The sequence below is a fragment of the Chiroxiphia lanceolata genome, chromosome 15, assembly GCF_009829145.1.
Source record: "Chiroxiphia lanceolata isolate bChiLan1 chromosome 15, bChiLan1.pri, whole genome shotgun sequence".
In the NCBI taxonomy this organism is placed as follows: Eukaryota; Metazoa; Chordata; class Aves; order Passeriformes; family Pipridae; genus Chiroxiphia; species Chiroxiphia lanceolata.
Genome location: NC_045651.1, coordinates 4,197,480 through 4,220,169, shown reverse-complemented (window position 1 = coordinate 4,220,169; position 22,690 = coordinate 4,197,480). Strand labels below are relative to the sequence as shown.

The 22,690-nt window shown below is 40.2% G+C and overlaps 1 protein-coding gene across 1 annotated transcript in view; it reads left to right on the top strand.

The window, feature by feature from the left end:
* DOCK2 (dedicator of cytokinesis 2) overlaps window positions 1–22,412 on the top strand; it is a 164,648-nt gene extending 142,236 nt beyond the window's left edge. The window contains exons 39-52 of the mRNA XM_032703120.1: window positions 1,267–1,356; window positions 2,567–2,671; window positions 4,017–4,158; window positions 5,834–5,915; window positions 8,133–8,217; window positions 9,743–9,829; window positions 10,160–10,336; window positions 10,847–10,930; window positions 13,344–13,481; window positions 14,525–14,652; window positions 16,335–16,515; window positions 18,120–18,240; window positions 19,166–19,308; window positions 21,626–22,412. Of these exons, the coding sequence (XP_032559011.1) occupies window positions 1,267–1,356; window positions 2,567–2,671; window positions 4,017–4,158; window positions 5,834–5,915; window positions 8,133–8,217; window positions 9,743–9,829; window positions 10,160–10,336; window positions 10,847–10,930; window positions 13,344–13,481; window positions 14,525–14,652; window positions 16,335–16,515; window positions 18,120–18,240; window positions 19,166–19,308; window positions 21,626–21,700 (1,638 nt within the window). The 3' untranslated portion in view covers window positions 21,701–22,412. The remainder of the gene's footprint in view (window positions 1–1,266; window positions 1,357–2,566; window positions 2,672–4,016; window positions 4,159–5,833; window positions 5,916–8,132; window positions 8,218–9,742; window positions 9,830–10,159; window positions 10,337–10,846; window positions 10,931–13,343; window positions 13,482–14,524; window positions 14,653–16,334; window positions 16,516–18,119; window positions 18,241–19,165; window positions 19,309–21,625) is intronic.
* The last annotated feature ends 278 nt before the right edge of the window (window positions 22,413–22,690 follow it).

The window sequence follows — 22,690 nt, the reverse complement described above, 5'->3', positions numbered from 1 at the left end:
AAAGCTTCTTTGAAATGTGGGTCGAGTAAAAACTGTGTCCTGAAGGCTTATTCCCAGAGAATATCTGCTCCCATAGGAACATGTTCTTTCAATAACCACATTCACAAAGGAAGAGGGCTAATGTTTCAACACATTGTCACAAGCATGTTTGCCAGGCACTAAATAAAATGCAATAAAAAATGTTGAATGTACCTGCTTTACCAGGAAAAGAATATGGACTACACAGATTCCATTTCTAGACCATTCAGTCCTTATCTCCAAGAAAGCCAGACAGTTCAAAATGGACATATTTATTTCAGAGAAAACTAAGGGTTGTATTCCAAACCTAAAATGTAGTAGTTTGATGTTCAGTACCTTGGTTTAGTTCAACTTTAAAAAAAAAGCAACTGTTAATAAAATTACCTGTCAGTACAAGTACAGTAGAGCTGAGATTTTTGGAAATAAAACAAAGAAAGAAAGCAAGAAAAAATTCTGCAGTGCTAGATAATTAATCTCATTATCCAATAAGACCTTTAAGTCATTATGTCTTGTTCAGCTGTAGCCAAAGGTACAAAGAGAAGAGGGAAGGCAATTCATTAGTGCTTCTTGAGAAGCCCTTCCTATAACTCAGAAGGTAGAAATTTTTGGTGCTTCAGGGTTTTGGGTTGGTATCTAAAGCAACCACAGTGTAGCAGGAAAACCAAATCCTCATGATTTCTGGTCTACAGCACCCAGTGTTCAGGCTCTCCTCAGTCTGGTCTTTCCAGTGCAGCTCCTCACAGTCCTTGTCAGAGGCAGCCCTTAAATTGTGTGGGAAGAAAGAAGCTGCTGCTCTGGGCAAGTGGCAATTTAAGCCTTAGTTTTTAGCTGGCTGGGAGAGCTGTCATATGCAAGGTACCTACAGCTGTGGATGCTGCAGGATGTTTTATAAAATGGTGTTTTAAGGAGTGGCAGGTGTCAGTCCCCTCAGCTCTGTGCTTGGGGTGTGTTCTGGGTGTTATCACCTCAGTGATTTACTCTTCTTAATGTATCTGATGCTTATTCTAAGAATAAAGTAGGTTTACTTATTCCTTCCTGTAATGAATCATAAAACACTTTTATTTTTTCACATTAATCTGCTTTCCTGAAGTTTATGATTGCCTCGAGTCCTCCACTCTAAATGTACAGTTAATAAATGACTGCACTTTAAAGAGAGCATAATCAATAAAAGTGTAGTTAAACTGTGATGCATTAAAAACTTGTTTGTTGGGGCTGGATTTACATTTTGAATGTGTGGTTGCATTGCAGATGTGGGAAGAAGCCATATCTTTATGCAAGGAGCTTGCAGAGCAGTATGAAAAGGAAGTTTTTGACTATGAACTTCTAAGTCAAAACCTGGTAAGATTGTATACAGGTCTTCAAATTAATTCAATCACAGAAATTAATACTTTTGAGTTATCAAATGACAGAGCTGCCTGTGAGCTTGTTGTCTACAACAGATTTTTAATCCATTTGTTGGCTGTTTCATGTAACAGTCCAGTGGTAAAAGAGAGAACAGCGAAGACCTGTTGATTAAAGTTGCATGGAAATGTGTTTATTAAGGCATTTTGAAATTTCTGTAGATTAAATAAACACTTAGGGCAGTTTAAAGGCCATGTTTAAAAGAAATAAAGCAAGGTTTGGAGGCCTCTGTACTGCTTTAAGGTAGAAAAAGCACCTAGATGAACTTTTCCCCCTAAATTTTCCTTTAAATGTTAGCAACTTGAATGTTGGCAAACCTGAAGAATTCTGTCCTAATCAGGAGTGGGGAAGTATCACAGCACAAGGAATTAGAACTAGGTCCAAAGGCTAGAAGATTTTGAAGGAAGAGAAAATGTTCAGTTATTTGTTTTCATTAAAATTGAATTAATCTAAAAAGAATCCTGTCTCCCACATACCTTCTTTTTCCTACTCCCCATGTTGTATGCTTGCATGATTTTTAACAACTGTTTAGGGCTCATACAATAGATATCCCTGAATCTTCCACAAAGAAACCATGGGAATCAAACCATGGTGTTCCTGAGCAGTATTGTTTATAAAGAGAGCTTCCATTGCTCCCAACAAATTCTGCTTTTATCATAAAATAAAAGGCATTGGTTTTGCCAGTTCCATTTAAGTTGCAGTGCTGCATTCTCATAAACACAACACCTAAATGGTATTTTATGGCAGAAATCGTTCTAAGCCCTTTCCATGGTGTGTGCCCTTTGTGTGAGGCTTGGACAGGAATTTGAGTTAAGCCAAACCTTGGGAAATATTTGAGGCCAGGGCTTTTTCCAAAGGTATTGTTTCAGTAGTGTTATCAGTGGCTGTATGACTTTGGTGTTTGCTTTTCTTTTTTCACACTACTAAATTAAGGATAAGCCTGAGATCAAATATTGAAGTTGAAGCCATACACATTTATCTACCTGTTATACATGCATTTAAATGTAAATAGTATTTAGTGTCCCTCAGCAGTGTCCTGTGTGTGCTGATTATGGCTGTAGCTTATCAACTCATATTGCTGTAGAGGTTAAAAATGAATAGATAAAGCCCCCCAAAAACAAGTAATTACAGTTGCTTTTGCTTTCAGATCCAGCAAGCAAAGTTCTATGAAAACATCATGAAAATTCTGAGACCCAAGCCAGACTATTTTGCTGTTGGGTATTATGGCCAAGGATTCCCCACGTTCCTACGGGTAAACTTGTTCAAATTCCTACTTTTTTTCCCCTATTTTCATATGCTTCTAAACATACAAGTGCACTCTACTAATGCAAGTGAGTCTCTGGAGATATTTTCCCTGGATTTCCTGTTGCTTGGATGCAGGACTGCAGATAAAATCTGATTTGCTACTTGTAAGAATATGCATGAAATGTTTGGAGATGCTTTTATATTGCTTCTTTCTTAGTTTGATAGTGGAAACTAAAGATATATGATGTGGTGAAGGAGGTAGAGGAGAGCTAAATGCAGCAATATGATGTAATTTCTCAGAGGAGTCTCCACACAGGGTGCTGATAAGTGGTAGAATGTCATTAACTCGTGTTCAAATTAAATCCAAAATTCTGTTTCACTCATGGCTGGTATTTTTAGTGCTCCTCACCATGCACTGACAGGAGTTGCAGCTTTATGTTGCCTCAGCTGCAATGGAAATAAATACCTGTGACATTCTGGCTCCCTCACTATCCAATTCTGGCAGGACAGGAAGCATGTGTAGGATTTGAAATGTGAATACACTATGAATTTGTCCAGTGTGATATTGATGTTTCTTCTTTTGTTTTCCTGTTTTCCTCATGATAACTAGTGCTAACACTGCTTTTTTGATCTCTAACGTGCACTGAGCTGACATGTACACACCAACTGTCTTGTGTTGCTCTAATTTTTTTCCTGAATGGCAACAGCTTGTTTCTATCCTAGGACAATTATGGTAAATTTGAACTAGCTTTATTCAACATATGCTGAATCTACTGTGTTTTCCCTACTTTTCTTTATTTTTGAGTGCCATGAGAGAAATCAGGACTCCAAAAGGTCTGTTTTTTCAAGAAACCTGTCATGCACAACTGGAATTTATTTAGTTTTTTTAAAAACCGTTGCTTTGTTTAAATCACAGTAGTGCATGAGCTCAGAGCGTAAAACTAACCTGAATATTTGATGTTTTCTTGTTAAAAAAGTGATTCTTACACAGAAAGATGGATAGGGTAGCTTTCTTCACACTTGAAAAGCAACAAGAGATCCTGCTTTCCCACGTTTAAAAGCCAAAGCTGCCTTGGAAACACTGGAAAAAATAGTGAAATATATTAGTATTACACCAGTGTTACTGTTTTTTGAATAATAAAATGTTGAGACCAGGGTCTCTGGAGAGTCAGTGCTGCATTCCAGCACCTGATCAAAGTGGTGTTTGGCTTTATGGTCGATTCATATTCAGAAAACAGCGACGCTCATTCCAAAATCTGGAGAGCGTCGTGTGTTTGCGCTGATAACCACGACTCTCTGACTTCTGCCTCAGCATCCCAGAGCCCGAGAAATGAGCTCTTTATGCCTTGCAGAACAAAGTGTTCATCTATCGTGGGAAGGAATACGAGAGGAGGGAGGATTTCCAGGCGCAGCTGATGAGCCAGTTCCCCAGTGCAGAGGAGATGAACACCACGGCAGCTCCCGGGGAGGAGGTGAAAAACTCTCCTGGGCAATGTATCCTTGAAAACAGGAGGAAGGGGGGGCTGGAGAAGCCTTGGTTTTAGCAGAAATTTGTCTGTGTGAAACAATAATTTCCTGAAAAGAGTGGAAGTTTATTAATGTTGCAGCTCTGTTTGCAGTTTTACTTACATGTCCTTCGTGGCTTTTGTGGCTTGTTCCTGAGATGTCATCCTGAGATGTCAGCCCTTGTTTTCCTCACAGTCCTAAGGAGTCTGTCTCTTTCATTCATCAGAGAATCATTTAGGTTGGAAAAAACCCTAAAAACTCCAACCATAAACCTTGCTCACCACTAAACCATGTCCCCAAGTGCCACGTCTACAAGTCTTTTAAATCCCTCCAGGGGTGGTGACTCAACCACTGCCCTGGGCAGCTGTTCCAGGGCTTGACAACCCTTTCAGGGCAGAAAATTCATTGAAGTTCATATATGGTTTACCTTTCATTTTCTTCAAATGGCAAAACCAGTGACACACACTTGAACTGGCCGAGTTTAAAACCAGCAACTTCTCTCTCATCTCACATTCTTAGCTGTCGTCCCTTGATATGAAATTCGTGTCTTCCTTGAACATTGCCCTGACTGGAACCACACTTGGGGACCACCTGTATTTCTTGGCAACATAAATGTGCCTTAAGTCACTCTTGGAAATTTTCCTGGCAAAATTAACTCCTGAACATTGTTAACCAACTTTTAGGATGCCCTAAATTATTCTTGTTTACAAGAACTCTGATCATGATTGGGTGTTTTTTCTAATTTAAATCATTACTGACTGAGCAGATATGAGATCACCTCATTGCCTCAGACATTTGTTTTCACCTGTTGATTTTCCTTTATTAATTTTCAAGGTAGTGTTGTAACACTTCACATGTTCTTTTGAACCTGTTTTGGTGGAACCTTCTGGAACAGAAAGGGAATATTGATGTCTTTCAACACTGTTGGGACTGAAGTGGGAGTATTACAGGCTTATCTAAAATAGTACATTAAACTTGAAAGCCAACCTCTCCTAAGACTGTCTTGTGTCTTAACTAATTGGTTGTTTTTGGGATCACATGTTTCAGTCTTTAAGGTAGAATTTGCTCCTCTAATTGCAACTAGCAGCAGATACACACTGGTTCTGCACTTAAGAAAAAGCTACAGAATCTACCCAGAGGGCATGAGTCAAATATACTGAAACATGTAAGAATGAGATGTATTTACTTACAAATACAGCAGTCAGATTTAAAAAATAACACTTCCATAGGAAAAGGAAATCTCAAGTAAAAGGGCTGTTCCATTGCAGATTTCAAAGATGAAATGTTAACCATCCTGACTTTATGCAAGCCTAGAGCTAAACAGTGAAACTGTTAACATCACATGGCGTTGATGTTATTTTTGTAAGTTGGCTGAGCTTTAAAATTTAATGAATGAGTCAGTGTGAAAAATTCTGCTGCAGATATTCAAGCTCAGTAAATAATAAAAATATGCAGTTCAAAGTTAATATTAATACATATTCACTGGTTACTACTGACAGATTTTTCCTTTTTTGGCCGAGGAAACCCCACAAACGAAACCCTGAACACTGCAGATTTTTCATCAGGAAATGTCTTTTTTTTATTATTATTATTATTTTTATTTCCCCTGCAGCCTGCAGTGTTTCAACTGTTAATAACATGCCCTTAACTTCCACGATTTCAGATATCCAGTGTTTTACAGTGCAGCCAGTCCTGGAGGAGCAGCCCAGATTCAAAAATAAGGCAGTACCTGATCAAATTATAAAGTAAGTGGATTTCTGTAATAGATGTATAATGAGAGTTAGACCATATTCCTAAACTGACAACCATTATTTCGCCAATGAATCTTAGAGTTTTTATTGCCTTAATTTGCTGAGTTATGTATTCATAGAATCATTTATGTGGGAAAGGACTTTTAGAGGCCATTTAGTCCAACTCCCCTGCAATGAGCAGGGACATCTTCAGCTAGACCAGGTTGCTCAGGGCTCTGTCCAGCCTGTCCTAGGTATATTCCCAAGGAATTCCATGAAGGAACATCTTCACCTACCACTGAAGAAATAACTTCTGGTTCCAGGGCAGGGAGGTGGAATCTATGCTTTGGGTGGAAATTATTGAGTTTTCAACACATCTTCTTAGACAAGTGATGGAGAGAGGGGTCTTAGAGGCCCCTGGCAATGAGAGTGGTTGAGTTGAAGGCTCTTGGACAACAGAATTTTGTTATGGCTTGTCTTGCCAAGTGCAAAATACACGGTGGCAAAGTGCTTTCCACTGGCACTGTGGTCAAGCTTTTGTAAAGGAATAAAGGGAATGAACTGTCCAAAGCATTCTGAGAACAGAGGGGCTAACAGCTGGATCCAAAGCAGTCGTCACCTTTGCCTGCAGCCTTCTCTGGAGAATCTTTACTGAAGTTGCAGCTGAGTAGAAAAATAAGAATCCCCTCCTCATGTGCACCTCAGTAAAGCAGATACAAGCCCAGGTCTTGTGCTACAGGATTTAAAAACAAACAAAAACCCAAACATCCCCCCCCTCCAAAAAAAAAAAAAAACAAACAAAAAACCCCACAACAAACTGTGGTCCCAATTTCAACTCGATTCATTTTTGAAGCAGTAAGTGAAAGGCAGATTCCAAATGTGGTCCTGTTTGACTGGATTTCAGAGTAGTGGCAGCCCCACTTTGAACTGGTGACAGTTTTACGTGGTGAAATGCTCCACATAAAGTAGAATCTCTGCTCAGATGGGAGATTTTGTAATGGTTTGTCTCAGCTGCAGAATTCAAGCAAACTGCTGATCACATCTGCTCTTGGGGATTTACTTTTATGAGTGTACTTTATTGGCCATTTCATTGTTAGTTACATTAGTTGATGGCAGTGCATTTATTCTCTCAAAGAGCTTCAAAATATCTGTCCTCTCAGATGGAACTGTATGAAGTGACCTGACTCAGTGTGGCAGCATTTTCCAGTTTCTTTCTTTACTGATGAAGATAATCTGAGCTCTTTGGGTCACAAATCATGGGTTCCTCTGAACTAACACACCATGGTTTGCTTAGCTCAGCTGTTTGGGGCTTCTCTATTTGTTTGCTTCTCTGGGCTTCCAAAACATGGCTCATTTTTATTACAAGAGATTACTAAGATTTATTTTTTTTTCTCAACAAAATTAGCTTTTACTTAAAATGGCTTTAAATTTAATTCATCTTTAAAAAAAAAACAAAGCCCAAAGAGAGATATTTTTCTGTGGACAGCAAAATACTCAGCTAAAACTCTGCAGTCCCTGTTCTTTCAAATTAGTCAGTGTTAAAAACCGAGTGGTTGCAAGTTTAGTGAAAATGTATGGTCACAATGATGGAGAAAAATCAGTAACTGAATAGAATAGATTATAACAGGACTTTGCAAGACATTCTTTATGTTGGTGTCCACCTCTACAATATACATTTTCTTATCTGTCACAAAAAAAATTGTCATTAATGGCTTCATTTGTTTATTTTATTGAGTAAATATTGTTCTGCATTGTGAGCAGGGACATGATTAAACTGATTTGTTGTGTTGTGGATGAAAAAACACTTGTGCTCCAGTCCAGGTGAAAATATCTGCACTGTTCAGTCAGTTATCTTGAACAAAATTAGGCTCCACAATAAGTCAACAAGCAGAGCCTGTGCCACAGCAAGAGTTCAGGAGAGGAAAAAATCTCTTCTGGTCCTTCTTCTGTAGGTTTGAACATTAATCTGGAAGTTCTGGAGGGTTTTTTACCCAGAAAATACACCCAGTCACAAGCTGAAGCTTAATAATTGTAAAATACTCTGTGTTGACCGTGATTTATAGATAAAGTAGTTTCCTCCCGAGTTTTCAGTAAAGTGCTTTTTTTCAGAGCAGTAAATTTGCTTTTAATTAAAAATTCAACTGACTCAGAATGAAATATTTCACTGGGATAACAAAATCCATTAATTTCCAGGTTCTGTATTTTACAAAAGTGTTTTTTTAAACCTTCCAGTTTTTACAAGTCCAACAACGTGCAGCGGTTCCACTATTCCAGGCCAGTCAGAAAAGGATCTGTTGACCCTGAAAATGAATTTGCTGTAAGTAAATTAATGACAAGGTGATGGACGTAGTTCTGGTAACTGTGAATTTTGATCCTAGATCCTGCTTTGGGCCCAGATTACTCATTATAGACATCCTGAATTTAGGATTCTGGATGGATAAAAACAAATGCAAGGCTTTTTATTTGAGCACAACTCCTGTGTACTTAACGATACACCACTTTTTCAATTGCAGGTAAACGTTATGTACTTAAGCACATCCAACATGTTTGTGTTAAGCAGCCACATTTTCCGGTGCAGATTTTCATTATGAAAGGAGGTGACATGTAAATAAATGTCAAATGCTTTGCTGCTTTTAGTTTACAACACTTTTATCAGCTGCCAGCTCGGTGATGAGGTGTGTGTTGTCTGCTTTCATCAGTCCTGGGAGATCCTGACAGACTAGAGAACTGCCTGTGTCATTTTTCTTGCCCCGACTAATGGTGCAATGCTGAGGAATAGTCTTCCTTGTTCAAATATTCTGAGGAGTCTACATCATCATAAATTACTTTTCAGTGTTGTGCATAAATATAGGAAGTGTCTATATTTTCATTTTACAGGTGTCTGATATTTTATAGTTTGTTCTCAAAAGCCATCCAACCTTTATGACTAAAACTGTGCTTGTGTCATCTGACGGGAAAAGCCATTTCTTTCCAAAATGTACAATATCAGCTGTGTGTGTGCTGATTAGCATGTCAAAATTTCCATATAAAGGAGCTTCTTACCTGCTGTTAAATTAAGGTTTCAGATGCAAATACTACCCTGGCACTCCAGAATTGCTCTGTGTTATCAAGACTCTTGATGCACCTTGGCTTCCTTTGCAAACTAGAGAGTTTTGAGCCTATTTATGAATAGAACTTGAAATGGTTTCACAAAAATTACATCATTGATGTTTTCATTGCTGATGACAACAGACCACATGCAGGTGGAAATTGGGATATTTGGAGGATGACTTTATTGCATTTGTTGTGTTTCTCAGTCCTGGCACCTTAGCTGAGCTGATACTGTAAAATAATGAGCAGTAAATGAACTAAACTATTTTAAAATACCAACAACCTGTCTTGTTCAGAAAAGGAAAGTGAAAGGAACTAAAATAGTCAGAATGCTGGCAAGTTGTTGTTGGGCTATTACTGCTTTTACTTGTAGAAATAATTGGGCTATTACTGCTTTTAATTGCAGAAATACCTTTTGAACGTGGAGGGAGGAAGTATAATCTGGGCAGAGGCAGGAGCAGGTCATTTAGTCCCAGTCATTCCATCTGCAATGGCAAAAATAGCAATAGACACTAAAATATTCAGGGGTAATTTTCTTTTTTCCTCTGCTTTGTGCAGGCTTTGTGCCTGAAGATGACCTAATCTGAAACCAGAAAAATTATTCATGCGAGTTGCCGCGCTAGATTAATGTGGCAGCGTCTTTTTATGCAAAAATATGCATGTGTTTGCCATCCACATTCATTTCACTCTGGTGCCTCAGAAGGCAGAAAAGACTAAAGTGTGATTTTTCTCCCGCTCTGTTTTCCTCACAGTCCATGTGGATCGAGAGAACTTCCTTTGTCACGGCTTACAAACTTCCCGGGATTCTGAGGTGGTTCGAAGTCGTCTCCACGACCCTGGTGTGTACTAACACATATTAACATGCTAAGAGCCCCTAAAACATCTATTGAATCCCCACGTCCGAAATTCTTAGCAAAATTATCACACAAGGCTATTTTTTACTTATTTTTATCCGAACAAAACTGTTATTACTTAGGTTTTATCGTTCTGCTGACAGGATCAATAATATATCCTGTGTCTGATTTACAGTCTCACCATCAAGGCCTAAGAGAATTGAGCAAGTTTGTGTTGGTTTGCTGAATTGTTGTTCATATACATGGAGTTTTATAAAACCAAAAAGAGTTTTTTATCTCTGTATGAGCCTTAAGAAGCCTTTTGTTTCTTTACAGGCTGTGATTAGTCCTTTAGAGAATGCTATTGAGACTATGTCCACGACAAATGAAAAAATTCTGATGATGATTAACCAGTACCAGAGTGATGAGAACCTTCCCATCAATCCACTCTCCATGCTTCTGAATGGAATTGTAGATCCAGCTGTTATGGGTGGCTTTGCTAAATATGAGAAGGTAAGAGCTTCTAAGTCGATGCAAAGAACATATTCAGATACATCAATTCCTAATTCTCCTACATCCTGTGTTTATAGTGGCAGTGCAATATGGATGGGGAATGTGAAAACCATAATTAATCAATCATTCCATCAGTCAAGAGATTCTCTTATCCTCATTTCCTGGTCACCTCTGTCTTTGAGTGCAAACCAGAGTAACTGAAGCTCAGTATTAGTTGATGTAAATCATGATGCTCCAAACCTGTGCCTTTTTAGTTTCACTGCAAGCTTAATAAAAGAAACAATAATTGGGTTTCATAATAAGAGTCTCAAACTCAGAAATGTTGGATAAAGACTGAAAACATTTTAACAGAAGAACACCTCCTCTCCCAGCTGACAGTGAGGAATTATCAGCAGCAGCATCTGGCTGAAGAGCATGGCTGTGTCTCTCTTGTTTGATGGCCAATACTATGATCATTTCTTTAGCTGTCAAAATGATGGACTGAATTATTTTTTCTTTGTTTTGTCTAAGGCTTTCTTTACAGAAGAATATGCCAGAGACCATCCAGAGGATCAAGAAAAGCTGAACAGACTCAAAGATCTGATTGCTTGGCAGGTAACTTCTCACTGACAGCAGCCACTGAGGCTTCATCAGCTATTCCTTTGTTCCATTCCTTTCTGGCAGGAGAACATAGCATTTATATCCGTTTTCACTTTCATTTTTCCCCTGTTTCCCAAAGCAGGGAGGGGCAGAAGAAAGAGAAAATTCTTGTTACAAACTTCCTGCCTAGTTCTGGGTGAACACTAGGCCAGAAAGGTACTTTGTGGAACACATCATTTGGAATAGTTTATCAAAAGCCACACATAGAGAGGGCTACATTTATGGCTAAAAGGGCCAGGATTTCAAACTCAGGTTGTGTTCCTGGAGACAAAAGGGAGAGAGCATGACAAAAGTCACAACAATGTCATGAATTGCTGGGAAAACAAGCATTGGCAAATGTCAGAACCCCTCTTGGGAAACAACTCTTTCCTAGAATTGAGTATCTCTTGTTTGTGGCAGGGTTTTTTGCATTAGAAACCTTAATGGAGTGTTAGCTGTTCTCAGGAATTATTTTCTTGCTCAGTGACTCTCCAGGATTGCTGCTACGTGTCTTTTGTGTGACAAATAGCAAGGAAGACCATTAGTAAATATTTTTAAGCTGCATCTCCTGAGCAGAGCTGGATGTTCTGCCCATAAAGCAGCACTGAGGTTATTTGGGTTTACTGTTTATTATTTTATAGGTAGTGTAGACGTGGTAAGACAAGCAGCCCTTTTGTCCTCAATGCACCCATGGGAGGTGGTAGCAGAAAAACCTCTATTTTTGCAGAGATTCAAGGGAAAAGGGCTCTTTTCATTGACCTACATCTTTGTTATGATAATGCAGCAGAGCAAAACATGACCTCAGAAATTATCAATTCTATTTCCATTATCTAATCCAAAATAGAAATCATTGCTATCAATATATGGCAAAATGAATGAGTGTGAGAGAACAGGTTTACATTTTGGCCCAGAGGTGGTTTGTTAAGGAACCACAAACTGCTGAGTCCTGTGAAATAAAGATGATTTACATGAGAAAGAACTGTTTGCTGTATAAATGAATGGACCTGGGGGGATGTTAAGAAATAGTGAGGGTTCATCTGGAATTTTACTCTCAGAAATGAATACCTCGAGATATTTCTGAGCTCCCTGATCTAGTTGAAGATGCCCCTGCTCCTTGCAGGGGGTTGGACCAGATGACCTTTCAAGGACAATTCCAACCCAAACTGTTCAGTGATTCCATGGTTCTGCTTCGTAGATGAGAAACAGCAAAAATTAACCATTTATTCCTCCCTCAGCTTTAAAGTGAACCTTCCATGTAGCTTTAATGGATTTGTTTTGCACTGTTTTCTGAAGGTTTTTGAAGTTTCCTCCTGTTTCATTGTGATTCCTCACAGCTTGGTTACTGGTTTGAGTTTCCAGCCTTTCACAGCTTTCTCCTGGGTCCTTGCCCACTGAAGGCTCTGTGTGCTGCTGCTTTCTGACCACAGAAGTACTCAGTGGATTAGTGCTATAGATTGACTGTAACCCCAGCTGGCATAAGGAAATTAAGTGGTAATTTCTATCTATCCCTGTAAACCCCTCTAAAGGGGACAAACAGATCTCTCTGTAGCAGATGAACTTTAATACCATGTCTTTAGAAGTTATATTGAAATTGAACTTCCATAAAATACAATCAGGTCGACGGATGGACCAATGTATACCATGTTCATAGTATTTTGTGGGGTCAGAACACAAAAAAGAACCATGAAATCCGAGTGGATTTTACAAAAAAGCCCAAACATTGCTGGAAAATGACTAAAAGTTAACAGTAAAGCAGTTAGAAAAGGTCAGTGGCAGAAGGGTAGCTAAAAGTATTTTGCACACATCTCACAAGTTGTCATCTTCAAAGCCTGAAAGGTAACAAAACTTTACAAAGTTTCTCTTTTAGAATATGCTTATTATCAATAAAACAGCATGTCAAAGTCTGCTCTCCTATATCTTTGAAGACGAGATTTGGGTTGGTTTTAACTGGCTACAACCACATTACCACCATGACAAAGGTGATGGTAGCAAGATAATAGCCAAGGAAAAGGGGTTGGAAAGTTTATTAATTTTTTAATTTGCTAAGCAAGCCATTGCTTCTGACAAAGGAGAATGATTTTTTTAAGAAATTCCGGTGTGTTTAGTCTCACATGAGATTAACATCAAAACACCACAGAGGAGAGGAAACAGTCACTAAGAGGCAGCCAAGATTTTTCAGAGATTTGCTGAACAAACCCATTTTTCATGAGCCCTTTCCATCTTGTAGTTGTTGCTCCAAGCTGAGCTCAACAGACAAATCCATGTGCCAGTCACAGGAGGAGTTTTGCAGCTGACTTAGCAGGTACTTTAAATGGAGCCAGGGAGGTTGTTGGACCTACTTGAACAGTCTCATTTTTATTATTCTTTTTTTTTTTTTTTTTCTATTAAGATACCTTTCCTTGGGGCTGGAATTAAAATCCATGAAAGAAGAGTTTCTGACAAGCTTCGTCCTTTCCATGACAGGATGGAGGAATGTTTCAAGCATTTAAAAGCCAAAGTGGAAAAACAATATGGAACCAGAGAACTGGTACTGCTCTCCTTTTAACCCTTTTAACCTCCACCTCAATTTCTATTTATTTAATATACATCTTGTTCTAAAAAATATTTTTTTTTTCCCTTGTGGACTGAAGGCAACAGGAGCTGAGTTTTGCAGCCCAAGATTTGATTCAATTCTCTGGCACATCAAATATTCCTCATTCTGGAAGATTTGGAGTATTTTATTATAAGTACTAAAGTTACAAGTCTTTTCAGCCCTATTAAGGAAGCAAAAGCAAATTCTCATGTCTGTTCTCTTGGTAACTTTTCTTAGTGGTTTAGGGCTTTGATCTGCAATTGATGTCTCCCTGTGCCAGCCACTTCCAGCTGTGTTGTGAAGTAAAACCTGTCATGGGTATAATACTATAAATATTAGTTGAGACCAAACTGAAATATCTGAGAATTGAAGGATAACTTCTGAGCACAAACTCCCCAGACAAATGTTGAATAAAATAGTCTATCTGAGCTTGTGCAGCCCAGTAGGAACGATGTTGCCTGGGTTTTGTGATTAAACACCGGTTTCTTTGGAATTTATTTTATATTGTTGCTTTCAGCATTGATAATTTTATAACAGGATTTAATTCTTCTCTTATTGGGGGGGGGGGGGAAGTAGCAAGTTTCTAACCTAAATATTGTGCTTGTTATACACCTGTATGATGAAAAATCTCTATATTTATCTCAGTCTGTTTTTTGTTTTCACTCCCGTGGCCCGTCCTTGCAATAATACATAATTAGCAATATTCCCTTATGCTTGAACCCTTCAGCAGTTAAAAACAAACAAACAAACAAACAAACAAACAAAACTCTATTTGAAATTTTGCAGAGAATGTAGTCTGTGAATTGAATCTGGGAGGTCTGAAGAGTAAACATGCATCCAGACAGAAGATACAGTCACAGTAATTCATGGCAGTAAATAACCTGTCTCATGCCAAGCCTTAAAACATATGTAGGATTTTCAAGACCTGCTGCAAAGGGACGAAAGGAGGTTCACACGAAGTTGTTTGATACAATGTGTTTGTCTTTTCCATCCTGTAGCCAGATTTTGATGACAAGAGAGTGGGAAGGCCGAGGTCGATGCTGAGATCCTACCGCCAGTTATCCATCATTTCCCTGTCTTCCATGAATTCCGAGTGCAGCACTCCCAAAAAACCTGCTTCAGAAAGGTTGGTTACGAAGGCAATGCTGGGGGTTTTTTTCAGTCCTGCCTTATGAGTTTATGGGATTAAACAAAAGGATTTTTTAAAAGACCACCAGCAGTCTTTTCAGACTCATGGCTAGGCTTCGTGAACGAAGATTTGGGTAGGCCACAATTATTTAACCATAGCTCTCACTTCTTCCAAACTTAAGGCTAAAAGTCTTTCAGCCTTAATACACAAAATATACTCAACTCTCACTGAAGAAAAAAAAAGTGGCAATTCTTTTTCAGAAAGCAAGTATTTTAAAAATTACTTTTCAAAAATTTACAGGGATCTGGGGTTTTATTGCAAGTTTCTCTTTATACAGCTTTTAACTTAATTGCCATCTTTTTGCTTGTAAAATGCGAAGGGAAGGAGAACAACTTCTTTACAAACTTGGACTTTTAGTAAAGCCTTTAGTGATGTAAAAGGCTGATGCCTGATATGCTTTAACTGCAGCACGGGGAAACAGAGATTTTAAGTCTGAAAGAACAGTTATAGGGTATTGATCAGCTTTTTCATCCACAGTTTTGTTCACTTTATAAATTATTTTCTGAACACACAGAACTTCTTCCCAAACAAGGTACATATAAAACTGACCTTGTTGAGCAGTGTTTGGTTATGATTTTTTTTTTTTTTTAAATATCTGATCTCCCTTTTTGGGCAGTTCACTTCTTAAAAGTCCAGTGGTTTATGAGCCTAGCATGGAAGTGTTTTTTTTCTTGAAACACCCCTCTGTTCTTACCTTTTTTTTTTAAAAAAAACCAGTTCATTTTTTAACATTTTTTACACCCTGAGATGCCCAGGCTGCTCTTCCAACCCTTCATCCTCCACTCCAGAAGGGTGGAGCTGCCAAACACGATTTGTGTGCTGCAAACCTGCTCTGCCAGCCCTGTGCCTGTGACAAAGGACACCTCCCACAGCACCAGACAAGTCCATTTAAGCAGCTGCATCCTGCACCTATTTTGAATTGTTGTGGTGCCAATTTGTTTCTAGGAAGCACAGGTCAACAAATTCACCACACTACTTGATTTGTCAATTTTTGTGTTGTAAAATAAGTTCAGTCCCACGTTTGAAAGGCTAATTACATCAACAGAGAAGGGAGTAAAACCAGCACCAATTTCATGGTTTTTTTAATGAGAAATAGCCTGATTTTTAAACTTTTAAGAATTAGAGGAAGAGAGGAGGGAGTTGGTTTTTAATCACTGAGTATGTGCATTCTTAGCCAATATGGTGACATAAATAGGAGGATGCATTTAAAACATGGCAATAAATAGCAATACTCTGCTCCACTTTGGTCCTTTTCAAACCAAAATAGCATGTCTTGCTTTCAGCACCATCATCACCACACATCAATTTGCCATGTGAGCTCTAGCTCTGCTTGGTTTAGTTCTTAAGCTGATGCACAAATCTTTAAGAAGGGATTTGAGCTAGTTTTAATATTTTACATTCTTTGCAACGTTTTTAGATGATGTCTCACTGCCTGAAGACATCTTATTTGTGTCTACAGTTGCCAGCTGAAGCACATCCCAGACTTTTTGCCAGGCTGCACAGAAAGTCAAAGGAGAGGATGACCTGCATTTATATTTCATGGGCAAATGACATCAGAGCAGCAGTGGCTTTTAAAATATCACTCCCCAACATGAGCTTTTTTTCTTTTGCTCCTGCAGCTTTGATCTGGAGGCATTGCTACCAAAGCAAGGGAAAGCAGAATCAGAGGAGACCGCTCCACCAACTAATCCTCATCCTGAAGTCAAGATGAGAAAGTCCAAAAAAAGAACAAAGAGAAGCAGTGTGGTGTTTGCTGATGAGAAGACAGCACCTGATCTCTCTGTCTCTGACATGAAATGTGTATGTTACAGATTTAGAGTATCATTTTATAATCCATTAAAAAAAAAAAAAGAGGACATTAGTCCTTTGCTTGGGAAGAGTAAAATATATCCCACAGAACTGCAGCTGCCTGGGGGAATGTGCAGGATGCAGAGATGATCTGCCCTGCCAGGAGTGGAACCTGCAAGGAGACAAATCTGGGGGGAGAATCAGAACATCTCTGCTCGTTGATGGTGACAGACAACACAGCTCTGAAGCTGCGAATTCTGAGGCTTGGTTAGTTTAAAACTGTGCTGGGAGGGTTGCAGTGGCTCTCCTGTGGAGAGGCAATTGGCTGTGCTGACATCTCAGGGCAGCTCTCACAGTCAGGGCTGTTTGGGAAGTGATGAGCCCTGGACAGTTTGTACCCTGTTAGGGAACAGGCAGCTGTTCAGAAACTGCAAGATTGCAAACACTGCTCCTTAAATGTGCCAGCCTGGAGTTTGGAAGCACTGGCATCTCTCACTCCATACATCATCTCAGTGCTTTTATTGCACTGCTGGATCATTAGGAGGACTTAAATAACACTGTGCCTTTATGTGTGTATATGTATATATATATATGTATATGTATATATATATGTATATGTGCATATGTATATGTATATATATATAAAGAGAGAGAGCTTAGTTCTCAGGAAAATTTTCTTTTAGTATAGAAATAAATAAGCAAATAAGTATTGTATAAAATAAATAAATAATGAATCAAATAAACAAATAACTATATAGGGCTCGTGGACCAAGTCCTGTCACAATTTAAATTTGCAGGCAGTAACAGGCTGTTGAATTAAATGGAGGGAGCATAAATAGTTTGATCAAAAATTTTTTGAAGGAATCTGAAAGGGGAAATTGAGTGGGAAGGTAGGATTCTTTGGGGAAACAAGGAGATACTTCTGGAAGATTATGGTTGTCTCACACTAAATGTCCTCATGCACAAGAGAGATGTAAAGCACAGTCGTGCTCTGAGAAGCATTGATGTACAAATCCAAAATATATTAATATACAAACCCAAAATACATTGATATACAAAACCAAGATATATTGATACACAAAACCAAGATACAATGATATACAAACCCAAGATATATTGATGTACAAAACCAAGATATATTGATATACAAACCCAAAATATATTGATATACAACCCCAAAATATATTGATATACAAAACCAAGATAGATTGATATACAAAACCAAGCAACACCTTTAGCTTTTGATTCAGTTAGATACCACAGACACTGAACTGTGTGGATTTCATGGAATACTGAGTTACAGGAGCTTCTTTTGCTCACAGCAGCAGAGTTGGAAATGTTAATGCAATGGGGAAAGATGTTTTCAGAACTTCATTTATCTTTGCAGACCACACTCAGAGCTGTCTGATGGTATTATGGCAAAAATAGGGTAGGAATACCATCCTACAGTTCCAGATTACTTCTGTGGCTTTTTTAGAATAATTCTTTTTTCATGTAGAATGAGAAGTATTTATCTGCAAAATTATTGCATGTTTTTAGCTAGTACATAGTATTATACCTGGGCCTAACTCTCAGTTCATCATTGATATCTTTTTTCATTTTATTTTATTAAACAGCTGTCAAGGAAATACGAGTTCATGAGTGACACCAACCTCTCAGAACACGTGGTGGCACCTCAGAAAACGTCTGTCCTCAAGCAGATGAGCACTGTCAGTCGTTCTATGCCAACAATCCCAGGTGAGCTGCTCTCCCTGGGGTGATCCAGGGTTTGCTCCAAGTAGGGCAGGCAGCTCCCCCCACGTGCCTCTGGGACAAGGAGGACAGTGAAAATGTGTGCTGGGTGTGAGGCTGGGCTGCTACAGCTGCACTGGGCTGCCCATGCAACGGGAAAATTCCACAAGTGTCACTTGTGGAGCTCTGAATCTCCTTCCTTGTGTAGTGTGGACATTCCTCCTGCCTGAAAGAGTAAAGGGTCATTCATGTTCCCCGACTGGCAAGGTCTCATGTGCAGAAACAAGGGCTCACAGCTGAGGGCAGGAAAAGGAAAGAACAGGAAGAAACACTCAGTGCTTTGTTTTGGCAGATGAACATCCCCAAAGGTTGCCCCATAGTAGGGTCTCTACTTCTGCTTTTGAAGTTGGAGAGGAATCCCATAAACCTCCCTGACAGCAGGAGGAAGGGGACACAAGATAACATAACTGCCCACTGGACAGAGGGATGGTGGGATGAAAGAAAAGGGGACAGTGTGACTGAAGGTGGAGCTCATCTCTTGGCCAGGGTGCAGAGAAAACAGGCCCTGTATCCTTTACCCACTTCTTCCACAGCACATCCCATTCCCTGACCTGCACTTCATCTCTCCCTCTCGCTGTCCCTCTCTTCCCAGATGTCTGAAACAGAGGTTTAGCACAACACAACATTGCCACTTCTTTGTCATGTATTTATCTATTTTTAATTCTTTGACCAGATGGGTTTTTGTTTTTTTTTTCCAAATCCAAATCAATCTAATGAAGTTTAGTGTTTCCCCGTTACTTATTTTTGTATTCTAAGGATATAGGTAGACTAAAAATGCCTCTTAGTGAATATATTGTTTTCAGTTCTGCTTTGTCTTACACTCTGACTCTCCTTGTTTGGTTTTGTGCCCCCAACATGTTTCTGTTCCAAGGACTGACTCTGTCCATCAGCACAGTGGCACCCGATGAAACTGTTCCCTCACACAGGCTGAGCCAACCAGTGTTCCCTTCCACCTCGGAGGCTGACAAGAAAACCTTCAAAAAGAAGAAAGTGAACCAGTTATTTAAAACAATGGTAGGTCCTGTGTGTTTAAGGAAAAACAACAACAACAAAAAAAGCGTTCAAAAATTCTTTGCTATGAAAATTAAGTATTTTTAAGATAACATGGGATTGTAAGTCAAAGTTTGCTTCTTTGTTTTTGTTGTTGTCCTCAGAGAGGGGGGTGGAAGCTCAACGTGGAAGGCAAACTGGCTGTGGCAGAGCTTCCAGGGGTAGGGATGCAGGGATGCAGGGGTTTGGGGATGCAGGGATGTAGGGACGCAGGGATTTAGGGATTTAGGGACGCAGGGATTTAGGGATGCAGGGATGCAGGGATGCAGGGATTTAGGGACGCAGGGATTTAGGGATGTAGGGACGCAGGGATTTAGGGAAGCAGGGATTTAGGGATGTAGGGATTTAGGGATGCAGGAATGCAGATATTTAGGGATGTAGGGATCTAGGGATGCAGGGATCTAGGGATGCAGAGATCTAGGGATGTAGGGATGCAGGAATTTAGGGATGCAAGGATGCAGGGGTTTAGGGATGCAGGGATGCAGGAATTTAGGGATGCAAGGATGCAGGGGTTTAGGGATGCAGGGATGCAGGAATTTAGGGATGCAAGGATGCAGGGGTTTAGGGATGCGAGGATGGAGGAATTTAGAGATGTAGGGATGCAGGAATGCAGGAATTTAGGGATGCAGGGATGCAGGAATGCAGGGATGTAGGGATGCAGGGGTGTTGGGATGCAGGGATTTAGGTATGCAGGGATGTATGGATGCAGGAATGCAGGGATGCAGGGGTTTAGGGATGCAGGGATTTAGGGATGCAGGGATGTGCATCCCTGTGCAGTTCCGTTTCTGCACCACGAGAGGGCGCGCGCGGCCCGCGATCCCCGCGGTGCCGGCACGGGCGGGAAGCGGCGATTCCCGGGGGGATTCCCGGGGGGATTCCCGGGGGATGTGACGGCCCCGGGCACGGGGCGCTGGGACCGCAGGGAGCTCAGCACGGCACAAACCTGCTCCTGTGAGCCGGTTCCTGAGCTCAGAGATGCTGCTTGGAAAGTAGGAACTGGCTCACGCCGGAGTCTCCGGTGTTGCTCAGGACAGGCTGCTTTCCTTTAAAAGGGGGGACCTTTTGCTGGTTTCTGTGGAAATGTCACAAAATTAAAACTATTGAATTTGACGTTGTGTTTGACAGCCAAAAAGAAAAAGAAAAAAAAAAAAAGTATATTCAGTGCAGCTATTAAGATTTTTTCAGGTAGGGAGGGTGACATTTCACAGAATCACAGAATGTCCTGAGCTGGAAGAGACTCACAAGGATCATCCAGTCCAATTCTTGGCCCTGCCCAGGGCATCCCAACAATCCCACCCTGTCCCTGAGAGCATTGTCCAAACCCTCCCTGAGCTCTGGCAGCCTTGGGGCTGAGCCCACTGCCCTGGGGAGCCTGGTCAGTGCCAACCACCCTCTGGGGGAAGAACCTTTCCCTGAGATCCAACCTAAACCTCCCCTGGCACAGCTCCAGCCATTCCCTGGGGCCCTGTAACACAGAGATCAGTACCTGCCCCTCCTCTTCCCTCCATGAGGATGTTGAAGACCCCAGTCAGGTCTCCCCTCAGCCTCCTCTTCTCCAGGTTGAACTGACCTCACCCACTCCTCATACAGCTTCCATTTAATTTAATTTTCTGGGACACTTGTAATATTTTACACATCAATTCTGCTGATCTTTCAAAACAAACCATTTTTTAATTTTTTTTTTTTTTCCTCTAGGGAATAGGTTTCATTTTCATCCATTACTTTCTGCAGTCTTTAAAAAAAAATAAATAAATTGATAGTGCCTTCAGGGACCATAGAGCAATATTTGGGAAAACCTGCATTTAAATGTGTTCTTAATCATATTTTTCTGGTAGGAACAAGAATAACCCATTAATTTGAAGTCTATAGTATTTCACTTACATTCAATTTATCACTTGCTCTTTTCAGACTCAGGAGTTACAGCTTTGCAGCATGATCTCATCCACTCACTTTTAAACCTAAATAGCACATAAAATAAGGAGGACAGAATGTCCTTTCTGACATGATGGAAAAAGGACTAACTAAAGCTAAAAATTCATTTATGAGGTGCTTCATAGCACACTTGGAATCATGTGGACAGGTTTAAACACAGGTTTAAGGTTTTGCAGAATAGGGAAACGATTTAAAACATCCAGGATTTGGTCAATGTCTTTTTTATTTATTTATTTATTTTTATTTAAGCTACAACTTAAAGCCACAAGCTGGTAATTAATATGTGCCTTACTACATCAACACAGAAGCCGCTTTAACTCATGGCAATCTGCTTGTGTTCCTTTTGCAGCGCATTTCCAGAGTTCTGGAAGATGGAAAGCAGTCTGTGGAGCACCATTTCAAACCTTCATCTACAGATCTGTGATTCATTGCCTTACAAGGCCACTGCTCAGCTGAAAATATATAGAGAGACATATATTCTATTTTAGAGCACCATCTACTCTAAAGAAAGGCACCGGTGGCTGATGGAGAATAGGAACAGCACTCACGGGCTCTGACACTTGTGCTACAGATACAGGAATAACACTGGAAGAAAATACTGCAGGATGTGTCCACTGGGATGTGGGACAGGGGGTTGTTGAGCCTCTGGTTATCCAGGTCAAAGGGACTGGTGTGTTCCCCGAGGACAAACCCCGTTCCCGGGCAGTGAGATGTGCTGAAAGGCCAACTGCAAAGCTCCCCGTGGGATGAGAGGCAGGTCCTGCCCTTCCCAAAGGGCAGGGGAGCCCTGATTTTCTGTAGCTTTGTACAGACACACCCCAGCTCTCTTTACACTCTCTGGCAGTGTAGTCAAGGCAACAAATGGCTCGGCACAAAATAGCCACTGACAATTTACTCCGTGGCTGGATCTGGGTTCCCAGCCCCCGGATCCCTCTGCTGCTCCCAGCCCACTGCTCTGTATCCTCAATCTTTCCCAAGGCTGTGGCACCATATGCCTGAGTTATTTTCAGAACAGCAGCTCTAGTGTTTGAAAACGTGCAAGAGTTTATTTACACATGTACAAATCGACGTTGCATCCAGCAGCACGATGAACAAAAGCTGCGTTTTCTGCTGTTCAATAAAATGTTGAAAGTCTGTTTTATTTGCCTTGAACCTCTCTCCCTGAAATCTCTAGGTGTCATCCTGTAAAAGGTAATGGTTTCTTGCTGACATGGAATTCTGTGAGTCCAAGTTCTCTGCTTTCAAGTTGATTTTCTGTGTCTTCCCAACTCCTGAGGTGGAGCTGGAAGATGATGCTTCAGTGGTGTGAAGCTCCACAACACTGCAGGTCAGCATCTTATTACCTGCCAGTTCTTTCTACAGGCAGGTAAGTTATCCAAATAGAGGGGTTTCTAAAAGATGAATAATTGATTTC